General features: G+C 36.2%; 1 protein-coding gene and 1 long non-coding RNA gene across 2 annotated transcripts in view; both read left to right on the top strand.

Moving 5' to 3' along the window:
- The first annotated feature begins 291 nt into the window (after positions 1–291).
- Positions 292–857, top strand: LOC112556532. Its single transcript, XR_003097753.1, has 2 exons — positions 292–433; positions 750–857. It is a non-coding gene; the product is annotated as an uncharacterized LOC112556532 (long non-coding RNA).
- A 2,232-nt stretch (positions 858–3,089) lies between these two features.
- LOC112556425 (proline-serine-threonine phosphatase-interacting protein 2-like) overlaps positions 3,090–10,078 on the top strand; it is a gene marked incomplete in the record, with an annotated part of 29,467 nt that continues 22,478 nt past the window's right edge. The window contains 2 exon segments of the mRNA XM_025225417.1: positions 3,090–3,613; positions 9,254–9,354. Of these exon segments, the coding sequence (XP_025081202.1) occupies positions 3,578–3,613; positions 9,254–9,354 (137 nt within the window).

Below are 10,078 nucleotides of genomic sequence, written 5' to 3'. Positions count from 1 at the left end.
ACATTACTTCGCGACTGATTAGTACAGACCTGGGCAAAGGCCGGCCCGCGGGCCCGCCTCCTGTCTCTGACCGGCCCGCCCGCTGGCCCGCCCGCCCGTATATATTATATACTATACATACAGTATTGGGTAAAACTGAGTTAACTATATTAGTCCGGCCCTCTAAAACCATCCCAATTTCTCATGCGGCCCCTTGGGAAAATTAATTGCCCACCCCTGGATTAGTAGATCACTGGTAATCTATCGCATACGAATCGTGTATCATTCTCAAATGGCTAATTCTTGTTTGGCGCAATTTGCATAATATTCTATTACGGTATCTCAAGGAGACACGATGGCGTTCGGTCAAGTTCCCCGCGTTGTCGCACGAAAATTCGCAACATCGTCGGTTGCCAGGAGTCAGCATTGGCAACAGCATGGTATTCCAGGATCAGTAAGTAGACGGTTCATAATTTTTATATCTGTTCCTAGATCAGTCGATATTTTTTCCGACGTTCAGCTTATGTCGTTTGAAGGTCATCGATCGTCATTTTGTCATCATCAATGATATTACAATAGCAGCACTGCTTACTGTTTCCATCAAACTTGCTTTTCAAGCTTATTTGTTTATACCATGATAATAATTTGACGACGATTATAAATTACTGTCATTAGCTGCCGTTTATAGCCGTCTCGAAATGTTAACTGGTTTTTTTTGTGTAAATGTGTACCTTAATTTTTTTACTGCAGCCAATTTGATTCTGTTTCAGAACTTGCCGTTTGGCATAAATAACCGATACAAGCTGACTCTTGGCTTTGCTCTGTTCTTTTCAAGTGGTTTCACCGCACCTTTTCTACTTGTTCGTCATCAGCTCCTTAAAAAATAACGATGCACCTATTTCGGTGGGTACTCATGACAAACTGTTGTTTACGGAAAAGTATCAGCACAAAATAAAACTTTAGTAAGGTGGTTGTTCTTGGTGTGCTTTTAGCAAAGATGGCCATGATTTTCAGGATCCCAGAGATAAACTTAACCCATGACAGTTCACAGTAAAATGCAGAGAATTGTTTTTAATGTACAACATATATAAGCACATAAAAACCTTTTCAGTATCTTTAAAATGTTTAAATAAAAAAACTGAAATAAATGCATTAGTTTAATGGAATGGAATACCAAAATCTTTATCTGCTGGACCTATTTTTAACTGGTGCAAGCTTAAATATACGAATATAATGGTTCATAAAACTAAAAGGCAGTTCATTAATGACAAACAACTCCATATCCCACTCACCCTTATTGTAGTTTGTTCAGCTTCACTTCCTTTTTAATAGAATTGTGCCTGATACCTTTATTCAAGCATCTTTACATGGCATCATGCACATGCCACCAGAGTGATGCATTTGTACTAAGATCCTTTCAAACTGAAACATGAGCCTTAGCAAAATTATTGGAAGCAAAAGTCTGTTAATTTGTCAGAAACTCTGAGATATATTTAATTTTTACCTGTTAACTATCTTTTATGATTAATTATGCCAGGAAATAAATTAATTTCAAAATGATTAACTGAAGTAAAGATGTAGGTAATTAATAGGTAGACATTTTAAATGTATGCATTGTAAGCTGTTTTTAAAAAGTACAGAGAATCCAATCATTTTTAAACAATATTAGATTTTTCTTTTTATATTTATACCAATGGTGCTTGCACTGTAACCCCAAAAACAATCATTTGATGGTTGTTTTAGGCATCGCATAAATTGAAAACAATGTTTGAAACCTGTATAAAAGTGCTCATAAGTGTTTGTGAATACAGTAGATACTATTTTTATATTCATGTTTCATTATTATTGTTTGCAGTGTGTGCCAGTCATTCAAGTGAACTATGCAGCTGGGATAAGCATGAAAACAAAACGTGATTTGGAAGATTGTGCATCTCCACAGTAACCAGGAAGCCAGTGGTTTCTACTGGCCATAGTCAAAGACAGGTCACTGATACAGATGATGTTGTGAAATAAAGTATCTTTGTGCCAAAAAAATGTTTGTGCTTGATTGTGCTGCATCCAAAAAATTAGAGGAGGACCTCTTCATGGTAGATTTTGGGGAAATGTCTTGAACATGAAAGAGGGAGGGACGGGATTGGTGTTTTATGCCAGGCCATTAACTAAGGCTGTATCACAGCAAGGCAGTCAACCTGTAAACAGATGTCGCATGCAGAGAAATAACAGCAAGCCGGTGACAAGATCTGAACTCAGGGAAAACAAACCTTCACTATATTAGTGACAGGCGCTAATTGTTGCAACACCGGATCGCCCTTGAACATGACTGATGCCTCTTGGAAAAGTGTGTGTGTTAAAAAGGAAGAATAAAAGTATGTAAAATGGAATGAAGTTAACTATTTTAAAAAAGAATATCTAGACAACATGGGCCATTGCTTGAAGATGTATGAAAGAATAATTTCACAACTTAAAATCTTCCAAAAGTTTGTTTTTACTAACAATTCATTTATTTATGAAGGAACACGTCTCAATAATGGCCACCACTTATCACAAGTTTGTAGAAACCATCACACTATACCTAAAAGATGGAAAAGAAAATTGTTATTCATACAAAAACAAGAACATCGCTAAGCATGAGGCCTGTTTCCAAGTACCAACCTTCCTGATGGTGCAATGGTTAGTGCATGTCAATAAGAGTGGTGTGCTCCGTTGTCAGAAGGATCGGACATGATGCGTAACTAGAAGATAATTTTTTAGTCCATCTATGTCTTGGATAGGTTTTTCAATTAGAAGTTACCAGAGCAGTTTTTGAACATAGATGAGAATATGGCCAAAGTCAAACTACTACTACTATCTCCGTGAGAGCAGGGAGTATCACGTCCTGGCATTCACTGGAGAGAAACTAGATCTTGAGGATAAGTTGTAGATTTTGGTTGAAGTATGAAGTATCGAGTGAAGAGACAACAACAATTAAATGCATGATCATCGAGTGGTAAGCAAGAATTGGGATGGTTGTAGGGGCGATGTTACTTGGCAACGACGCTGAAAATTTAAACTGACATTGAGACCCGCCTTAGAATCCTCCCGAAATGCTCTCACAAAAACTGACGAGTTATACCAGGATCCGAGCGAAGTTGAAAAGAGAGAAAATTGTTTGCGCGGATGCAAATACTGTTAGAAATATTGTGCCCAATGGGGTTTTCACTTCTGAAGATCACAAAAATGTCTTCCTCGGAAATAGAGCCATCCATGTGAAACAGGACACAGCCCTCAGTATCAGATGGGGCTCTCAACGCGACCTGAACGTGGCGAGGATTATCTCCCCGTCAAAGAACACACTTCCTTGTGCTGACGAGTGGTGTGTCACACGGAAGCATAAATCCTTATGGATTGTCTTGTTTCCTTTAGCCGGAAATTATGTTGTCTTAAAGTTTGTCACTTCTGGTAACCTTCATCGTCAAAAAACACAGAGAGCATGTAACCGAGACACTCCTGATTTTTAGCTCGTTTTGCTATCATTATCACAAGCCATCACCGACTTTTGTCTGACTGCAGCTGCATGATTTGAACACATTTAAAGCCTGCAGCCCAAGATCATTCAACGATGAACAAGACAACAAGTTACACCCAGGCATTTTGGGTAAGAAAGTTATGTTCTTTATTATGTATCGAAGCGAGGTCGTAAATAGGAATAAGCCACTGATAACAAGCACTGAAGGTTCAGAAAGTCGGAGGGACTTTTAATAGCAAGCTAAAATACTTTTATCAGTAACTTATTTCAATTACTGCACATCAGGGCCGTAATACAGCATTTAAAGGTTTAAAAATTAAATTTATTTATTAGTTTCCAATTATATTTTAAAAGTTTATCATTTTAGAACTGCAGCAAACAATTGTATTTTAAAAGTTTATCATTTTAGAATTGCAGCAAAATTTCTTATGGGAGGGGTTTATAAACTGTTACCAAATTCAAGACTGTTAAACTGTATGAGTCTAGCAGTTGTAATGTTCAAGACTATAACAGGACAATGTTAATACTAGCATACAACTTAATAAATTAATATGTGGTTTTATTTTGCAATTACTCTATGTTCTGCATATGAATGAGAGAATGATTGGGAGTGCAGGAAGGGTATATAAAGGAGAGGGAAAGAAATTGAAGTAACTGATGTGTAGCACCGGGTGTTTTAACAGCTACCATATTTAGACAGCATATACACAAGCCCTAGACCTAACCTATGACCCACAATCTTCTTTCTTGACACTGTGGTTATAGTAGTATAGAGACTGGCTGTTGTTGCCTAGATCTTGCAGCCTGTTTACTGTCTTCTCTTAGTCAGCCTTTTCTGAATTTCTGGTAATGTTAGTTTGTAGTAAGGAGAAAAATACAGGCACATCGATATTGTCAGATCCATGAAATATCTTACACATATGAATAAGGTTGCCTCCAATACACCTTCCTTTAAGACAGTAGATTTGCGAACACTTTAGTCATTCAGTATAAAATATATTTCTACATTCTGTTAGCAATTTAGTAGCCTGTCTTTGTACACTTTCTACTAAAATTGATTGTCTTTTGAAGAACGGACGTCAGATCACAGTGACATACTCCAAATGTAGACTCATACTTTAAGTCAACCTATTCAAGTAGAAAAAAAATATCACAACTATACCAACCATTTGGTTTGCCTTACTTCACTCTTTCGATGTGAGGATCAAATGATATTTCACTATCAGTGGTGACTCCCAAGTCCATCTCTTTATCACTCGCTTTTATTGTCTGAATCGGATTCATTTTTATTCTGTACTTACATCATGTATTATCTTTACATACATGCATAACATCAACTAGTTTGAAGGTAGTCTCTGTCACATTTTGTGTTTTGCCTCTGGCTCTCTTTGTGTATTTGCCTTTGCAAAACCCATTAAGCTTTCGGTTATTTAGGAAAATATACTCTATAGATCCCCTCTATTATTACTATTTCCCAACTACTTCAAACCATTATAGGCCATTTCACTACTACTTTTAAGTGTTTTAAAAAACATAATACTTTGTCTTCCTGTAAAATCACATTAAATAATTATCTGTTATGTTAACTGTATTATTTAATCAACAACTTAATTCATTAATCATTAATAATATTCAAAGTTGGGGGACATCACATATATGTAAACCAAGCCATCAAGCGCACATTGAGGGAAACATGATTGAACAATATCTGTTGTACAGTATTATTGGTACATGTAGTACTTTGTTAGGTATCATGTTTTTGCTTCATTTTTGGAAGCCTTTCATAACTACATTTCATACCTTCACATTTGTTTAACAGTTCACAGTTTTAAAACATGACTAACTGAAAAAAGGACATTTTGACTGTTTAACATATGCTGGAAAGCCTACACTATTGAGCAACCACTTGATTGTGTGCAGTGCCCTTTTGACAAGTACTTGTTTCAAAGTACTTTTTTTATACAACATGAGTGCTTTCCATTCTGATCGTTCTGTTTACTTCATCTACCTTCTGAGCTTCACTGCTGCTTAATAACTAAGTAATGATCTAGTAATCAGCTTAGTCTTGTCACTAATGATGTTAGCCTGGTGACACTTCCTGAAATGGAGATGTATGGAAAGACGAGATATGGCACATTTCAAGCTGTGTTGGCTGCCTTATGAGGAAAGAAACTTTGAAGACCCCAATAGCAATTTTCTTGTTCTTTCACTTTATAGACGCTATGGATACTGTAATGAAAAATTTGCACAATCATCATCATCAACAGTGACAGTATGAAGACAACTTTTATTGGCTTTTTTGGAAAATGGTTGGAGAGTGCATACAACTATACACTTATACAATTACTAGCAGACAATATAAAAAAATTACTGTGGTGTGTTCTTCAAGAAACACAAATATATCTTCAGAGCAGAAAATATAAAAGCACCAAGCTTTCACTATCTTCCATCTTTTCACACTTAGGGGAGCTAGTATGTTTATAATGTTTAAGTTTACAAACTATCTTTCCCTGACTTTTTTATGCAGTAGGCATTCACGTAAAATGTTTCTAATTTTTGATTCTACCATCACAACAGTGTAAGCACATTTCTTTATTATCTTGCTAGAAGAATAAGGGAGACATTTTGTTAAACATTTTGTAAAAACACTGGAAATGAGTGAAAGTGACTTGGCTATTATTGGTATTATATTTTTGAGCATTTTAAAGCTGTTTTCACGAGACTCTTCAGTAAATATTATATGGTTCTTATTATGTGAAACAATTTACTTAAATCAACTAATAAATTGATACAACTTACTAAAAGTCACTATCCCATCACAATTATAATCCGCTTGCACAGTTACTGAAAGGCAGAAATGCCAACTCAAAGAATACAGCTTCAGTATGCCTTCAAGACTTTCTCTTTATATGTTTAGTTTAGTCCATGTTACTCCTTGAGGAGCATAGAGCCGCAACAACACCTCGCCAGCGGACCTGGTTTTGGGCAGCCCCCCTCAGTTGGGCCCATGTGGTTCCAGCGTACTTTGCCTTGCTCTCCACTGTTCTTTTCCAAGTCTGCTTTGGTCTCGCAACTCTCCTCTTCCCCTGAGGGTTCCAGTCAAGTGACTGCGGAAGAATAATGCTCGGGAGTTCCAGATGGGGCGTAGGCTGTTGAAAGCATGCCTGACCTTGTTGATGTGGCTTTTGATGTCATCGTCCACTCCATCGTCCTTGTTGATAGTGCTCCTCAGATACACAAAGTGATCTGTTTCCAGGATGTCCTCTCCTTGAAGTTAGATTGGAAGTTCCTGCTATTTGTCGATTCTCATCGCTTTGGTCTTCTTTCTGTTGACCTTTAAGGTAGTCTTCTCTGCTTCCTCTGCTAGTTTACTCAGTTTGGTTTGTGCATGTTGTTGCTGATGAGATAGGAAACTAATGTCATCTGCAAAGTCCAAGTCCTCTAACTGTTTGGTGAAGGTCCACTGGATACCGGTGTTGTTTTCTTGGGTTATCTTACGCATAATCCAGTCTATACAGGAAGATTGTTGGTGATAATATGTAACCTTGTCTCTTACGCCGGTCTTCATTATGAAAGGTTTAGTGAAGTTTCCATTGTGTATCACTTGGCAGGACGAGTCCTCGTACAACCCCTGAATAAAGTTTATGAGCTTAGGTGGAATGCCATAGTGGATCATCAGCCTCCAGATGATATCCCTGCTATGGCAAGCATATGAATTGAAAATAATATAAGACTGCAGACATCCCTTCCGTGCTGAATTAGAATAATAAAATAATTTTTGGTATTTTCCATATGACAGTCTGGTTTGTATATACAAATCGGTGAATTAAAAAATGTTCCAGATAATCCATTTTTTGCAAGGACAGCAAACAAAATATTCTTTTGTACACAATCAAAGGCTTCCCTCAGATCTACAAAGCAAGCATATGCATGACTTCCACATTTGCTTAAATATTTTACAACAATGGCACTTAGAACTTAAGGAATTAATATGCTCAGTTGGGGAGTAACCTTTCTTAAAATCCACCATCCCTCTGATATTGTTTTCAGCTCATTCAACTAATCTTTTACTAAGGATTGATGACAAATAATATAGTTATTGATCAAGTTTTCTTTGAGAGGGATGGGAGAGAGAGAGAAAGTCTAGCAAGATTATTAACTCTAGTTTCACCTAACAGATGCAGAGAAAAATCGTCTCTTGTCATTTGCTCCTCTTTGAATGCCGATGCCCATGCCATTCTTGTTCCCATTTATCCTTCCTCCTTTTTTTGCATATTTTTTAATTGATATCATACACTTCTTTGTTTTCATAATTTAAGTGGTAGTATAAAGCATACACATTTTAATACTTGTCTGTTAGTGCCAGGGTAAATGATTATAAACAGAGAACTAGAATTGTTGTTTTAGCTGTATGCCTGTGTTGGCATTTTATGTAATGTTCTAGTGTTAGTGTTTGCAGATACAACAATTTATTGAAAAGGATTAACCAAGATGTTGTATTGCATTTGTATTTATTTGTACAAGGTTTATAAGCCAAAGGATCACCTTTTACTCAGAGACTTAGAGAAAATGTTAATGCTTTGTTGCTCTGTAACTATAAGGATCTACATTAGTGAAACAAAGTTAATTCACTTTAATTAAAAGCAAAGTAAGAAACTCAGTGATAAAGCACTTTTACTTGATACCTATATACCTTTCATCTCAGTAGGCAAGCAACCTGCCACAATTCTCAGATGCATTTTTTTCCAGTTATATGGCCATCTTACTGTTTATTCTGTAATGTTTAAACAGATTTTTGTTACATTTCCTGTAAGGAAATTGTGGCACCTTACAGAAGTTCAAAGAAAGGACCATGTCAAAAATTGTGGTCTTTGCTTGAACTAAAGCAAGTGGTTGAAAACAGGATAATCTAGGGTGACAGTATCCTTGTTTATTTATACTCTGCTCCCTGCTGTGTTGATCTACCATCCTGTGTTTCATTCTTTTTTTCAATATTTTTGTTTCTTCTTGCGATTTTCTATATGAGGCATTAATAACTCAACCAGTTCAGGTAAATCAATACAAGCTGTAGCCATGAAAATGTTCGTATCTGTAGGTGTGAACTGTATATAAAGAGTTCATAAGTGATATGAGAGAAGTCTTTGCCGTGTGATGCAAGTTGATTTACAGTTAATTGTATTTAATTTTTTCAAGGTTTCAGTCACTGTTAAAAGAAGATTCGTTTTGATGCTTTTGAAATCGATCTTGACTGCTTTACAGTGGTCATTCTTGAATATGGTTGCTTTTAGAAATGTTGCTTGTTACCTTTTAGGCCATCTGTAGTACTTAGATCCCCTTTCAACTTTCTGTGCAAGACATTACCAACTGACTAACAGGGCAAATGCATATAGAATGGTGACCAGCCACTGACGAGTAAAATTATGGTTAACACCAACAACAGTGGTAAAGCAGAGGTTTACATGAATGGACTAAAGCTTAAGGAGGTGATCAGCTTTAAGTACTTGTGAGTCACCCTTTTCAAAAAAAGGCTACTGCATGGCAGATATTTACATTATAATATCAACAGCTATATACCACAATCGCCTGATTGGACAGGATTAGGCAAGTAACTAATCAGATTGCTACCAAATATGCATGTTCTAAATTTGATTCTAAAGATTTTCTTTTTTATGTGACTTTTGAAAAAGCATTTGTGTGTCATGACTAGTTTTTAAATGCAGAAACAATCCTTATATGTACCATGCACATATTTGTTTAATTTCATTGCAGGGTACAGAATTCACAAGCACAGCAGGATTTGATACACTAGCTCGACATAATTATGAACAGAGGAAGTTCCTCCAAGAATATGAAGAATACCTACGCAAAAGGTGAATGTTTAAATTTCTTATCAGGGTATTGAGTGTCTCAATGACCTATATAGCTATGCTTGACAGCATTAAAGCTTCTGAAAGTTTCACCCATGTAAGGCAGGTTGATGGATAATAGCGAAATAATCACATTTTTTTAGACCAACAAATATCTGAAAAGTGAAGAGGAGCTAGGCATTTAACCTTTGGCCCATAAAGTGGAAGAAGGGTATACTTTTCAAACAGCCAGAGAAAGGCAGTCTGTGAGACTGCAATAAGTAGCAAGGCATAGCTATTCTTTCATAGATTGGCAAAATCTTTGAATCATTTTGAAGTCTTGACACAGTTCTTCATAACATCCTCAGGCAATAACAAGCACACTTTAGAAATAGAAAAGTCATGATGCTACAAAATCTTTTGGTTACTTCAGATAAAATAAAGCACAACATTGTCTATGCCATGCTCATTTATTGCAAAAAAGCATTTCATAGTCATGAATTGGCTTATGACAGAAACAGTGAAAGATAGGAAAGGAGAAATTTGCTGTATACTTACTGACTGTATTTCAGTTTAAAAAGAAGTAAAAGATTGGAAAAGAAACATTAGAAGATTTTTTTACACTATCCAGCCAGTACGTAGATACACAAGACAAACTTGACAGTCTGATGACCATGCTTTTTCTTTTATTCTGTGCATTTTATGAAAAGTTTTATAAAATAAGTAGATGTCATATATTCCATATTTG

This window comes from Pomacea canaliculata, linkage group LG2, assembly GCF_003073045.1.
Source record: "Pomacea canaliculata isolate SZHN2017 linkage group LG2, ASM307304v1, whole genome shotgun sequence".
Lineage (NCBI taxonomy): Eukaryota > Metazoa > Mollusca > Gastropoda > Architaenioglossa > Ampullariidae > Pomacea > Pomacea canaliculata.
This window is presented reverse-complemented; position numbering and strand designations above follow the sequence as displayed.